General features: G+C 46.6%; 1 protein-coding gene across 1 annotated transcript in view; it reads right to left on the bottom strand.

Moving 5' to 3' along the window:
- LOC146194902 (uncharacterized) overlaps positions 1-7,582 on the bottom strand; it is a 38,283-nt gene extending 30,701 nt beyond the window's left edge. The window contains exon 1 of the mRNA XM_084596667.1: positions 7,333-7,582. Within this exon, the coding sequence (XP_084452793.1) occupies positions 7,333-7,582 (250 nt within the window). The remainder of the gene's footprint in view (positions 1-7,332) is intronic.
- Between the last annotated feature and the right edge of the window lie 7,550 nt (positions 7,583-15,132).

Raw genomic sequence — 15,132 nt, forward strand, 5'->3', positions numbered from 1 at the left:
TTCGGCGAATTTCGGAGGCACTTTATGCAGCCAACGTCAGCGCCAGGTGGTCACGCTGCAAGCCACGTTAACGGCACATTTGGTTGCAGCAAGTAGGCTTTGAAGGAACTTGCTACCGCAGCTAACCAATGTACATCGATACGCTATAAGTGTACGAGAGATAGTTTAGTGCTTCCATGGTCACTGCCGCTACCGACGTGCTTTTCGGCGGACTTATGTGGCACTGTATGATGCAATCATCAGCACTAGGTGGTCACGTGGCTGGTCCAGAAATCGATGACGGCGCAGTTGGTGGCAACAGTTAGCCTTGGAAGGAATTTGCTATCGCAGGTCACTTGTGTGCAGCGATACGCCGTAAGTATATGACAGATAGTTTAGTGCTTCCGTTGCTACTGCCACTGCCAAAGTGCTCTCCGGCTGACATGGGTGTCGCTTTATCAAGCAGACATCAGAGCCAGGTGGTCGCGCAACAAGCCACGGCGCTGGTCCAGAAGTCGATGACAGCGCAGCAGGTAGCCCTTGAAGGAACTTGCTATCGCGGCTCCGTGTGCAGCGATAAGCTGTAAGTATTCTACTTACGTTGAGGACAACCCAGAGGGCTACGGAACAAAAAATGGTAGGGCCGGGTAACATTAAGAGATAGGAAGCGTGCAGAGTGGGTCAGAGAAATAACTCGTTACCGACATTCTAGTGGAAATTACGAAGAAATGGGCATGTGCAGGACATGTAGTGCGAAGAGAGGATAACCGATGGTCGCTTAGGGTAACAAACTGGATTCCAAGAGAAGGAAAGCGTAGCAGGGGGCGGCAGAAAGTTAGGTGGGCGGATGAGGTTAAGAAGTTCGCGGGGGTCAAGTGGATGCAGCTAGCACAGAACCGGGTTAAGTGGAGAAGTATGGGAGAGACTTTCGCTCTGCAGTGGGTATAGTCAGGCTGATGATGATGATGATGATGATGATGATAGGAGAGGTAGTTTAGTGCTTCTGTGGCCACTGGAGCTGTCAAAGTGCCTTCACCGACCAATTAACGTGCAGCACCAAGTCACGTGACCGCGCTCAACCAATTGCAAAATTTCAGTGGGGAAAACAAACGTTTTTTGTTGTCACGACAAGTCAGTAATGTTATAGCAATAATACGGGAAATGTAAGGAAGCACAGAAGCCTCACATTTGTACTTACTGCATAAAAATAACGTGGTGAGTTCTAGACATCAACCTGCCTGACGAGGGGAAAACAGCAGCAATAAAACGAACACTCACGAAATCAGCAAACAAAAAACATTGACGTTTGACGTCTGTGAGACTAAAACATTCACGTTGACGTTGACGAACTGCGAAGGTCATTCCGCTTGTTATTAACAAGTGATCCGTACTCCCAAAAAGCTTTTTTCCCTATTTTGCCGTGTGTACGTTTTATTGTTGGCATAAAGAGGCATTGTTCGTTTTAATGCGTGAGCATTAGAAGCGTCATCTGTAGAAAACGTCGAAGTGACTCCATGTGGATCGGATGATGCTACTTTTGGTGCTCGGATTTATGAGGCCACTGAAGGGCTACGGTCATATGGCTTCTCTACACTGCTTTTGGAAGGTGCTTTCATGGAAGATGCAGCGTCTCTCATTTTTTCCATCCGTGCCTATAATACCCTATCATAATTGAAATTGATGGGATTGTGCTCCGTGGCTGTTGGCAGGCGGCCTTATGACATCGCGTGTTGAGTGACGCCATGTTTCCCTCCTAAAGACTCATCTAATGCTTTCGCTCTGGTTAAGACTATTGTGCAAGATGGCTGTTGATTGGTAGCATTATGATGCCACTTTTGTTGGTTGGGTTGGTTCAGTTTAGAGGGTTTGACATGAAAAAGCGACTCGGGCGATGAGACCCATATTTTTAGAGGGCTCCGGAGATTTTGACCAACTGAAATGCTTTAATGAGCGCTGATATCGCACAGCACACGGGCGCTTTGCATTACGCCTCCACCGAAAAGCAGCCACCACATCCGGGATTAATTCCTGCGTCCTTGGGTTCGGCATTCGAGCGCCTTACCCACTGAACTACTGCAGCAGGGTGCCGCAAGAACAGTCTAGAGCAGTTAAGTCACTTTCTCGTCCTCACAGAGGGCTCCTGGGTGAGAATGCTGTATATAGAACCTACGAAACGAATTTGGAGGCTACGCTTTCACATTTAGCTTTATACTGAGTTCATTATTTAGTGAAAATACGCTAGCACGGAATGAAAATATTTTGGCGAAAGCATAATTTCACGAGGTTTCACACTGTGTTAAAACGTTAAGACTTTTCGCCTATTTAAACTGAAAGGTATTTACTAAAGCTGGAAAACACCCAGGAGACGGTATCCCATGAGTCATCTCCGCACCACAAACTGTTTTTAAGCCAGCTTCATTAGCATCGATTATATCATATCAGCAATCGAAAGCGACGGCTTTCCTCTTCCTCAACACAGCGCAAGCCGGCGCGCCAGGACAAAATGAAGAGAACTAGCCGCGAAGGCGGCTCGCCACGTCCCAACTCGCCCATTTCACTTGGGAGCGACCAACGTGTGGGCGCACACAGCATGCTCCGATGGATATATATTGGGCGCGAGCGCCACCACTGGAGCGAATGGCGCTAGTGTCGACTTGGGGGAGAAAGTGGGATCACGTGACTCCTCATACTGCTGCTGCTGCTGAAGCAGACGCTCGATTGAATTTGTGCGTTTTAAATACTAATAGTCGCGTTTATTTCTGCAGTTTGGGCTGATATAGAGCACCAGCCTTGCACGTTTTGACCTTGTATCGTTAATGAGGCTGCTTAAGTTTATTTAAGCTGTTGCTACGGTCCGTTACTGTTCTGCACCCGGACGGAAGCCAGGGAACCATGAGCAAGCTCCCATTGCTACCCGAAACATAAGCTCACATAATTCTTCTTTCATAATTAAAATTTGAATAGGCAAATCAGCGAGTGATCATACTCATCATGTGCGCTGCAGGCATTTCAGCGAGCGAGATTTTGTCCACAGAGTTAGAACTAAAAGTTCGGTGAGCAGCAGAAGAAACGGCGCGCGCGTCTTGATTTGCTCTTATCACTTGTGAATTCTAAGGATACTATTGCTGGCAGGATGGAAAAGATGCTGGCTTCTTCATGAAGCAATACCCTCCCAATGAAAGGAGGGATCATGCGAAGGCCAGAAGGTCTCAAATTATTCTGAGTAAACGCGTTGACACAGAAGTTTCACTGAAGTGAACTAGAAGATTCTTCCGCCTCGGGAAGGGGTATGCATGGTGAGTTGTTTCACGCACTGTCTCTAGTACTGTAGTAATTTCAAATGACAGAGTCCGTGAATAAACGAAAGGTAGAGCATTGTATGAACGTTGTGATGTGCTGATCGAGATATGCGATAAAAAAAGCGTACTGTGCGCACAACGCGGGAGAAACAAATATCGGCTCTAACCAAGAGTGCCAGTGACGGTAGTCAGTGCGTGGAACACATCTCTTCTCACTTCCTAAAAATTAATCCATCTCATCACCGCAGTCAAACTTGCTTGCTCTACTACGTTCAAGGGAGCAAGGGAACGGTGCCGCTTCCGCCGGCGATATGCGAAGGCGCTCAACATCTGTCAGGCTCCTGACAGTCCTCTGCTCGTGCACAGGAATCGCATTACCTGTTCACTGACTGCTTACATCTGGCTGGTTGTGAGGTAGCTTCAGTTTTTTTTTTAATAACAGAAGAAATTCTGCAGCCCGTGCGCGTCGTCGTAGCAGTTAAACTCGCAAACTTCGATAACTCTGATTCGGTGAAGTGCTTTTTGGCCTAATCAGTGGGTCTCATACCTCAACATCAGCTCATACAGATGCAGACGGAAATACATATTAAATAAATAAATGAATGTAATGCTAACGCGTAACTGAACTGCCTAATCAAGCATCCTACAGCAGCCGTTCAACGTGCGTTATCCCACTTCGTCATGCGGGCGTTTTCGATAGGTGGCGCCACGGCATGTGCTCGCGCCCAGTATACACGGGTGAGGTTAACTTGCGGGGGCCTGTCGCCCTAATTGGTTGCGAGCGGTCGCCAGAAGCTCCTTTTGAAAAATATATAAAATATATTTATATAAAAAAACTTTGTGACTTTATTAGAACAGCCAACCTTTTTTTTTTTCATTTAATACCCATTTAAATTTTTTTACACATTCTATTATGCCATGAGGCAATAAACGTTTTTAAAAAAATTCATAAATTATAAACTTATGTACACCTTTTAAATTTGACTTGAACACTCAGAAAGCCTCCATTTACAAATTTATTGCAATAGAAAAGTACAGCACGTAGAGTTTGATTGACCTCTTAAGCACTTAGTACTCATAACTGACAGTTTATAGATAAGAATAAGCGCACTTTCGAACGCAAATGCTTCTCGCATACTTTCAAGCCCAGATTAGACAGGCCTTGTCTCCATGTGTGCGAAAGAGCTATTGAAATACCTCTTGCGGGCATGCGCACCAATCGTGGTTTGTAGCGTCTTTGAGGACCCAGACATGCCCGTGTCGTGCTCCTTGAAGTTCAAGAAGTCAGCTGGACACCGATGCATTGGTCACGGATGCAAAAAGTCATAGGAATGCAAGAGGCTTTATGTTTGAGTTGTTTTATACAATGTGCAACCTACCCAACCTGTGTCCAGAGCTCTGCCATTGTGAAGTGTTAAGCCTGCGTCGCTTCTAAACAACCGCTAAAACATTAGCAGCGTCAATTATTGAGGTTAAACATAGACGTGCGGAAGCACAATTTATTTCGGTTTAGCTGTTGGTCGTATTATTTTTTTTTTGCTCTAAGTTACGCTTTAGTTGTATACGCCCAATGACATTAGGCATTGAGTGCATGTTTACAGCAGCTTCTCTCCCGTTCCCACTCTGCCCGCCATGCACGGAGCGCTTCTTCGGTCGAGGCAGTAGAAAGACCCGGCTCACTCGCCATTCTGGTGTGGTCAGACGCTCCGTAGCAATTGCGCGTTGCTCCTTTGCAGGCAAACCATGGCGCGCAGCAAGATGCCTGTCGCATTGCGTCGGGGCTGAGTCACTGTCGGTGCCACACGAGCGAGACAACCCTGTTGTCCGACGCATCCGGTAATTGCCCCTGTCCCTAGACGTGGCGGAGGGGAATTTTGCCAGCGTCCGTCAACAAACCTATTAAGGACTCCGGGTTTTCTCCCCCCCCCCTCCCTCCCCCCCCTCTTTCTTCCTTTCTGCAGCCTCTTTTGGGCCCGCGATGCACCCCTTATTTGGCGCTTCAGCTTAACTGTTGCTGCTTACGTTTGCAAGGTTACATTCAAGGTTAAGCCGCGTACAGTCGTGACAAAAGTGGTATACAACACTCAGCCGGTGACGGATCTCCAGAAAACTGCATGCCAACTTATTCTAGCAGCAGTTATCTGAGATCGAGGCAATAGTGGCGGTGTCCCATTTTATCCACATGCATGTGTAGCTATCACTATTCCTGACGCTGTCGCTAGATGGCATTTCAATGCAATTTTCCCGAGCATGGTCACCGGCTGAGTGTTGTACATCACTTTTGCTCACGACTGTACATCCTGAAGGCCAGGTTAGACCTCGTGAAATAGTGTATTCTTATTAAAACTTACTACCAGGGTTAAAAAGATATGCCTGTGGTACATAAAAAGAAAGTCCAACGAAGTAGGAGTGCACTATTAAGGCACATGTTTGAAAATTTCGGTTTGAAGAGCGTGAACTTCGCACTAATAATCATTCAGTGGCCGTGTTACGGGATACGTAGGCAGGCTGGAAGCCTGTTATTGAACAAACAATGGCCGAGCGTTGAACCGATCTATGCGGCAGCATTGAAATTGCGCGATGGATAGTAGTGCAATCCATCGACAGAAACCGGCCAGTTTGCTCGGATGGGATGAATTACAGTGGGTTCACTTCGGTCACTGGAACTTCCTCGCTTGCATTTGTAGCTAGCGTAATGAAAACGTAAGAGCGGACAACGCATGTTCAGGGTTCCTCTAATTGCTGCACACCCCTAATTTTATAGTCTTGCGGTCACGCACGCTCTAATTCGCCGCAGGTGCCACTCAGAGGAAATTTGATATAACCATATCTGAACTGCTATCTTCACAGGCACTCCCACGTTATCGCACCAAGAGCAGGCTTACAGACGACAGGTTTTAGCAATGTATATGGGTTACCGAGCTGTAGTAAAACGGCAGTTCGGGAGGTTGGTTATGCATTTTATTATAAAACAGCGCATGGACACGGGACTAAGAAGAGGCAAAAGACTTTGCCCTTTTCTTAGTCCCATGTCCATGCGCTGTTTTATAGGAAAAAGGGTTACCGAAGCCGACGTGCATCGTTTCGTGGACTGCACTGTGGCAGAATAAGAAAATACGGTAACTGCTGAGTATGCCATTAACTAACGCGTCATGGAGCGTTTGCAATGTATGTGGACAGCCCGTTTCTTCCTTATGCGCCCTGCGTTGCGTCAACCTCCTTGGCAGCCGGCAAATTGTTCTTGCTTCCTGCCTCGACAGATCACGCTGAAGAGCTTTCAACAATGCCCCCCCCCCCCCCCCCCGCCCTCCTTTTTTTTTTTCTGCACCCTTGTGCGTAATACCTAGAATAGGAAAAGTTTAATACTGCACACTAAGGCCAATAGTAAGTCTTCCTCAACAATGCGAGGTTGAGGGTGCACAATGATGACTATTTTATAGGCGCCTTTTAACGCGAAAGCGTTAAAGGCTCCGCCTAAGGGCTTAATCGCAAAATTACGAGCATGGCGCCAGTAGGCGGTAGCTGACATGGCCACGCATTGACTGGACATATGGTTGCCTGACGTTTCGCTTGGTAAGAGTGGCCGTCTCGGGTTCTCGTTTCATATCAGAAGGTTATATCAGAATCAAACGGCCAGGACCCTTGCATTGACGTTAACCGTAGGTCACGCAGGCACGTTTACACGGCTTAGAGCGGGACTTTATATGTGGACAGGTAGCCTACGCTATCGCGTCATATTTTAAAGCGAAGCCTAAGTATCCCCAATAATTTAGCGCTGCTCACGCCCTAGAATGATGTCTAGACGATTACCAAGAGGGAAACGCATTATGAGACTTAGGCACCCATATGAAAGCTAAAGCGACATACAAGAAAGAAGCCGTCGTTGATTAGTTAAGCCCCATAAACCATACAGAACTAGGTTTGGCGCTCAAAATAAAGCAGATGTTAGAAAAACTAACTGTTTCAAACCTGACCGCATGGGTTGCTCAAGCCTACAGACATTATAATGCAGGTGTGCTTGAGTGGCTGGTGACTGAGGGAACACAAATCCTACCTGCCAGGTGTCCGACGATCTCGAAAGCACTACCCGGCCAAGAGGCGTTTCGTCGATCAGTTTGAAAGGCTTCCAGGAAGGTCACGTAGAAGAAGCCAAGGTTGGAGTGGGTGGACACGGCGAAAAAGGAGATGAAACACGTAGCCGCAGCGATACTCCACCGGGTATCCACGTCCTTCGCCTTCGACTGTTGTCTTCTCCGCACTTGGGCCGTCTGTGCATCATTCTTCGGAACGTTGCTCGCAGCCATGTCCGCACAGTGTTTATACAAACCACATTAGGAGCCTGTAATGAGCAGAAGGAAGCCCCACAATAATACGTGTGAGATTTTAAACCCTCCTAAAGCAACTGAGTCGCTAGTAAGCAACTGTATTCAGTTCACATCTAGCTCCAGAATATTTTAAACATTGCTAGCTTTCAATGCACACAAGCAGAGTATCTTAATCGACAAGGTCTCAGTGCGGCTAATCCAGCGGCTTGTTCAACATTTTGTTTTTGCTCGATACATGGCATGCAGTCCTAAAATAATTCGGTTCTTGAACTGTGGAATGCTACTATCATGAAACCTAACCGTGAGCGGATTTAGAAAAAAAAAATGCGCTTGGACATTGAGCGTAACATCGCAGTGGTGATCCGTGTATCACAAGGAAGGGTTCGAGGTATTTTACAGTTTAGCCCCGCAAAGCGGCTCAGTCTACGAGGGACGCCTAGAAGAGGGCGGCAGTAATTGCATGCAGCTACGTTCGCTTTTATGTATACAGACGTAGTACACCGCACGGCCACCTTGCTTTTCGTCAGCATCGAAAACAAGCCGCCGCGGCCCGGTTCGAACGCACGTCTTTGAGATCACAGTCGGACGCCGCAGATGCCAAGGCACGCGGCAGGGCAGAAGTATGGACGGCAAGGCATTCTTCAAGTACAGCTATTTGAATGTTATAGCACAGAGAAAGGGATTGGGTAAATAGTGGACCTTTCCATAGGGCTCAGCGGCCTTTTTGACTAGCGCACCAGGTGACTGCATGGAGCTTGACGCAGATCCGCTTTCGGTTAAAGGCGCGCATTTTGAACGCTGAAACGCCCTGCGCCATGACGCGCAGTTAGAATGATAGCAAGCGCTTGCCGTACTGCCGCGCCCTTTTGGCACATAATTTCTGTTCTGTACAGTGTAGTATTATTTTGCTATTTATTTTCAGCGATGAAATACAAAATTAGGTCACAATTATTGTTGACTGGCCATCACCGCAGCTACGTCAAAGCGTCAAAGCATCAAAACCAAACAGCAGTATTGCAGGAAAGATGCCAGGAGCTCTGTGAAATGAACGTTTATTTTGCTTCATACAAAAACAAAACCGATACAATTCCGTCACAATTTGGTGCTTAAAAGCAACTAGGAAGACAGACAAAACGATAGATACATCAGCCCACGTGTATATTAGAAAAAAGTAAAAAAAAAAGTATATATATATATATATATATATATATATATATATATATATATATATATATATATATATATATATATATATATTGCTCAAGGCAAGAAACAATACAAAGGCAGAGAAATGTAGCATTACATGCAGATATACAAAGTGCGGAAAATGATACATAAGAAGATAGACATACACTATGCTCACAATACGTCCAGGGCTCCCTCAGAATACTTTGTATTTTATTTTAAGCACATTTCAAGCAAATATACTTCAAGTCGTCTTGGGTATTATGCCACAGGGACATTGGTTTCAGCTTTAATGCGCACTCATTCCTCACACCATCATGTGCTTTTGATTACGACCTTGGCAGCAAAATGCCAGCAGACGGTCAAGTGTCATCCCTAGCATTACCCTTTTCAGAAAGTTTGAAGGGTTTCTGAACACAAATATTCTGTAAGCCCGAAATAAGCTGGAAAACATTCAGACCTATGTTACAAAGTGAATTGCATTCATTTTACAATGCAAATGCAGCTAGCGCTCGTTAAATTCATAGAATGCATAATAGTGTCAATATAAGAATAGGCCCTCTATTATGTGCGTCGTCATAGCCGGAGTCTCTTTGGGACGGTAAACAATAGAAACCAAAAAAGCTTAGCTTTTAATGTTCTCACATGGTCAATTTGTTGAAATGTCAGAATGTGTACTGATAATATTTCACGAAACATTAGGGACGTATATTTCATGCCTAATAATACATTTTTCATGTTGAATAACAATTATATCGTTGTAGAAATACCTGATGTGCACATTAAGCCAAGTGGAATGTCAAGCCGAAAGTGAAAGCTCAAATCTATTGACTCGTGGGATGCGGGATATTGGTCTAGATCTCATGCACGTATGATGCATTTTTTTCACCAGGGCACACAGCAGAGACTGCCGAACTCTGACATAAGCTGCAAAATTTACAGTAAAAATGTTTGTCATCGTGATACACCTTATACCGAAATTGTGCAAACAGATGAAACGCGAAAAATCTGCAAAGGAATAAAATCACGAACACGGTCAGTGATTTATTGAACCTCGCGTGCTTACCCACATTGTGGTCGGAGAAATAGACGGATATATGCTCGCCTTGCTGCAAGAGAGAGAGAGAGAGAGAGGGGAAACTTTTAATTAATAATCAGTAAGAATTCGCAGGAGCTGGGTGGTCGGTGCCCCTAGTCCAGGGCTCCGCTGGCAGCAGCTGACTTGCGGACTAGCTGGATAATCCAGGCTTGCTGGTCCAGGTTGTCGTTGGTCAGGGCCGCCTCCCACTGCTCGTGTGTCGGGCATGGCACTAGTAACGTTGGGTCAGGTTTGTCCTGGCATTCCCAAGAGATGTGATAGAGTGTGGGGCTTGCACCGCACCAAGGACAGTAACTCGTGTATTTTGTTGGGCTTATCTTATTTAAAATGTGAAGATTAGGGAATGTGTTTGTATTTTTCTCCAGTCTATAGCGTCTGAGGAAGGAAGTTGTTTGTGTGGTGGTGAGAAAATTCTTCTTTCTAACCGTAGGTGTTCCAGCCTGTCGCCGTAGGGTCCTAGGATAGGGGTGGGGTAGGGATGGGGATCCGCCCGGTTTGTGAGAGCTCGGGCTACATCATTCGCTACCTCATTTCCTTCTAGGCCTTCGTGTCCAGGTGTCCATGTAATTGTGTGCGTCTAGGAGATGGAACGTAATATTGCACACACTCTTCTGTGAGGTTTTCCGGCCAGGTAGTCCCTGCAGGCTGGTTGGGAGTCCGTCACAACGTGTGATAACTTCTTTTGGTGGCCTTGTGTTTTTATGGTGACGGCTATTGCCAGTGATTCCGCTTCCGCAGGATCCTTGGCATAGATCGAAGCCTGAATAATTGGCCTCTTCTGGTGTCCAACTGCAGCTATTGTGAACTTGCCAGGCTCGCCGTAAGCCCCTATGTCCACGTAGACAACTTCCGCGTCTTTAGACAATTGTTTTTCCAATGATTTGACTCTGGCTTTCCTTCGACCCTTCTGTAACTCATGGTGCATGTGCTTGGGTATCGGGTTCACATAGATGTTGTTTCTTGTGGATGTCGGAATTGCTGCAACAAAGCCTAGTTCTCAAAGACGAGGTTTATGCAAATATTTCGCGAGGTCGTCACACCTGTGGGAGGCGTTAGAAGCGAGAGGAACGGGTTGTTCTCCGGCATAAGTGGTAATAAATTTCTGTTTGTGTTTTTTCTACGTTAAGCCCCCATTACTAACAATAAGGTGAGCTGATGGGCGGTTAATCCAAGCCGCAGGAAGTGTGAATCGCAGTGGCGAACGGAAGCGGCTATGTGTTTCCGCTCGGGCGATGCACATATCAAGATCCGCCGCCACCTATCCAGCAAGGTCGCCGCTCGCGCCGCACAGTGGAAATTTACTCAACTCATTGCAGTGTTATCAACGTTATTAGGTCTATATCTAAGAATTTTGAGTATTATTTATGATTATATTTGATTTAAAGGAAAAGAAAGGCGCTATATATGTCACACTGTTGTTGTTGCGACTATAGGAAGAAGGAAAATAAAATGCACCTACCTGCTACTCGCTCTGTAGCTGAGCCATCACCACTGTCTCGTGCAGAACGAAGAAAAAATACAGAGAAAGAAAAAAACGACTGTGGCTTAGCTTAGTTGAGCCTGGTAATTGCGAAGCAATACGTGGGTTGTGCTTTGTACCGCTTGTGATGGTGCTCTGGTTATGCTTATGCTAGTATGGCTATGGTGATAGTGTTATGTTTCTGCTTTGTTTGGCATGGGTAAACACGCACAGACAATAATGACGACACACACATGTTACTCGTTTTCATATTTTATTCAGACCTATAAATACGCTTCGGTTATCTGTGAAGAAATGACCCTTGGTCTGCACATCACTTATCACATTCCTTCTCGAGTCGCTGCTGTCGCTGTTCCGGAGTTTCTTGACCACGTCGCTCCCGTTTGGCTCCCGTCAAATGTGGTGGAAACACTGGTGGCATAGTCTGGCAACAGGTTAAGTTACGCCAACCGGAACGAAGCCTTCAGCACTTAACATATCCATGAGAAGAATCCCACTGACAATAGGAACCTCCCTGTGATACCAGCTAAAGCAGATTCAGCGAACGTTGGTGCGGTAATACGACGCAGTAAGCAAAACCCGCAGCAAAGGGCTTTGCGCAATGCGACACACGTCTTGAGGGCGATTGAACTTTACCTTCACCTTTCAGTTAAAATAGATGAAGCGCGACGCCGTTCGTGCAGACGTGTATCCGTGCATCAAGCCGTTGAGACGTGCCTGGGAGGACGAGCTGGCCGAGCCGCCCACCGGGGACGCAGCATTGTCGCATCCTCCGAAAATGCGCACATGCCGCGGAAATTTGTTTGTCATCAAGCATGCACGGTCTTCGCCTTTCTGTAAAGCTCTACCACGACCAGCAGAACGAAATACTGACTGTGTTTGACTCAGATAACCCACTTTGCACGCAGTCGCTTGCAAAAGGCAGCACGAAACGTTGAACTTGAACCGATGTTGATGACGTAACCAATCAGCGGGTAGTAAAGCTTCGGTCTGAGCAACGTCTGAACTTCGGGCAACTACGCAGCGGATACTAAATGGCCGAGAGAGGTCGCTGAAAGGAAGTTAAAATATTATTACAAGTATAACATTTTTTTAAGCAAGAGAGTAAAGCTGCAATCATTCCTGCATGGGAATATTAAATTTACTTTCTTTTTCTTTGGAGTAATCTCATAGTTGTCATGTAATATTTTGCCTCACAGTTCGCAGGGGCCCTTTACTATCGTTCATCAACATCATCATCGAGTTGATGCCGCTGGCAATAGCCAGCTGCACGCTTTTTCATGCGACCAGTTGCATTGACCTTGGCGCGGCTGCCCGTGGTGGTGAAACCGGTCCGGTACTGTGCCACCATGCTCTCCCGCTTCCCTATCGTCGCAGCTTCCTTACACTGCCCTCTCCTGAAGTGATCGGAGGGGGGGCGGGGGGAGAAGGGGGAGCATTAAGAAAATTTTAAAACGAGGGGAGCGTTCCCTTGCGCTGTTCACGACTTTCAATTCCTCAATATAGTATTACCCATTAAAAAAAGAGCCGTGGCTTAGCTCAGCTTGGCCAGGATATACGTAGCGAAAGCGTGTGGGCCTGGCGCTGGGCTGCCTACTCCAATACACTCTAATCAAAACCAGTTCAGTCAAGTACAGTTTATTTCACTGAAATACAATCCAACCAATCCGGTCCAATTCAATCCAAACCAGTCCAGTCGAGTCTAGTCCAATCCTGCCCAACTCTGAATACACGCTCGCTCGAAATGCGCCCCTGAACAGTCTATCATCATCATTAATATCATCCTCTGCTAGAGAAGGAGAATTAAGGTGCGCAACTCACTATGTCTAGCTATGCTGTTGCATTAAAGGCGAGACAGCATCTGGTTGCTTCTGGAGTGCCAGATGGCACGACGAGCGCGCGGCGTCCGCCAGCTGCGGCGCTTGCTAGGCAATGGCTGTGTGCCTCCCGGCACGCGAAACTCCTTGTTCGTGGACAATGTAGCCTTTTCTAAAGAAACAAAAATAGAGGGTTCATTCTCACCAAATTATAGCCTAGTCATCAAGCGGTATCACGCACATCATGCACGCCCTACTGTAAAATCCACTTGCACAGACCGCACGACGTTTTTCGAAACTCTGTGTGTACACGGGGAAAAAAAACCGATCTGTATACCTTACTTCAGTCGTTCAGTCGTTCAGTCGTGTCTGACTCTTCGTGACCCTATGGACCATGTCACGCCACGCTTTACGGTCTCTCACTGTCTTCCTAACATCACATTACTTCATCTGCAGTGCCTCGAGGATGCCATCTAACCATCGCGTTCGCTGCCTACCCCTTCTCCGGCGACCCTCAACCTTTCCCAACATCAAATCTTTCTCCAGCGACTCCTCTCTTCTCATCATATGACCAAAGTAGCTGAGCTTTAACTTTAGAATTTGACCCTCCAATGAGCAGTCAGGGTTTATGGTCGACAATATTGACTGATTTGATCTTCTGGCAGTCCAAGGAACTCTCAAGAGTCTTCGCCAGCACCACAATTCAAACGCGTCAATTCTTCGGCGGTCAGCCTTTTTCACGGTCCAACTCTCGCATCCATACATCACAACTGGAAAGACCATAGCACGAGTTATACGGATCTTGGTTGGCAGACTAACGTCTCTGCTCTTTACTAGGCGGTCAAGGCTAACCATTGCCCTCTTTCCCAGAAGCAGGCGTCTCCTAATTTCATGGCTGCAGTCTCCTTCCGAGGTAATCTTGGAGCCCAAGAAGAGAAAATCTGTCACAGCTTCCACTTCTTGTCCCTTGATGCTCCAGGACTTGATAGGGCAAGACGCCATGATCTTTGTCTTTTTAATGTGCAGTTTAAGCACAAACTTCTCGCTCATTGTATACCTGTATACACTCTTAACCAAATACAAATGCCATGCAAGCATGGGCTCCTGCGCACAGAACAGACGCTCTTCGAAATATATGTAGAAAGTCGGGCGCGCGGTATCTTGTTTTTAATTGATTGCGGCACGCTGCGCACTCAAAACAGTTTGCGCAAATGGCTGCATGGAGCGTTCGGTCGTGCGTTGGCGGCACACACACGTGCGATGCACAACTGCTAAATTTCGGCGCAAATGCAGTTGTCTACATCGCAGCCAGCAAATAAGTCCACGCACTCTCGAGTGTAACCATGGCTCAAATTCGACTAGTCCTCGAAAGTCATGCTTCGCGCAGTTATTTCGAGCAGGATACGACAAAAGAACGTTTCGTATTGGTAGGAGATTATATAGAACCACGTATGGTGCAAAGGCATTCTGAAAAGATATATACTTACGGTCTATGATGACATTCACCGAGTCCGTCAATGGTGATGGTTTCCCGCCGATGCGGTACTTCGTACACCGGCGGCATTTCACAGCCCTGTTATGCACAAATGTGTAGCAAGCACAGACCGGAGCACGTGTAACATTTATAGGCGGAAGAGAACGAAATTACACACAGGACAGTGCAAAAGAAAATTAACGAAAGGAGAAATTAAAGAAAGGCATACGAAGCGCTCATAGATCATGTAGCGTCTCCAACAAGCTCTGAACTGAACGCTTACGTAGGAGGCAGCGAAGCAACCGCCATAACCTCTTGATTATAAAAAGCAAAAAGCTGCTCCATCCACTGCTCAACGTTTTTTTATTCTTTTTCCTATTATTGGCTTCCGGTTCTCCGAATCGGACATCGCGGACGGCTCTTCCCCTTTTCTTCTTTTACCCACCGGTCCAGCGAGTTAAGTGTTGTCTCTTG

This window comes from Amblyomma maculatum, chromosome 3 (assembly GCF_055883805.1).
Source record: "Amblyomma maculatum isolate TAMU_Amacu chromosome 3, ASM5588380v1, whole genome shotgun sequence".
In the NCBI taxonomy this organism is placed as follows: Eukaryota; Metazoa; Arthropoda; class Arachnida; order Ixodida; family Ixodidae; genus Amblyomma; species Amblyomma maculatum.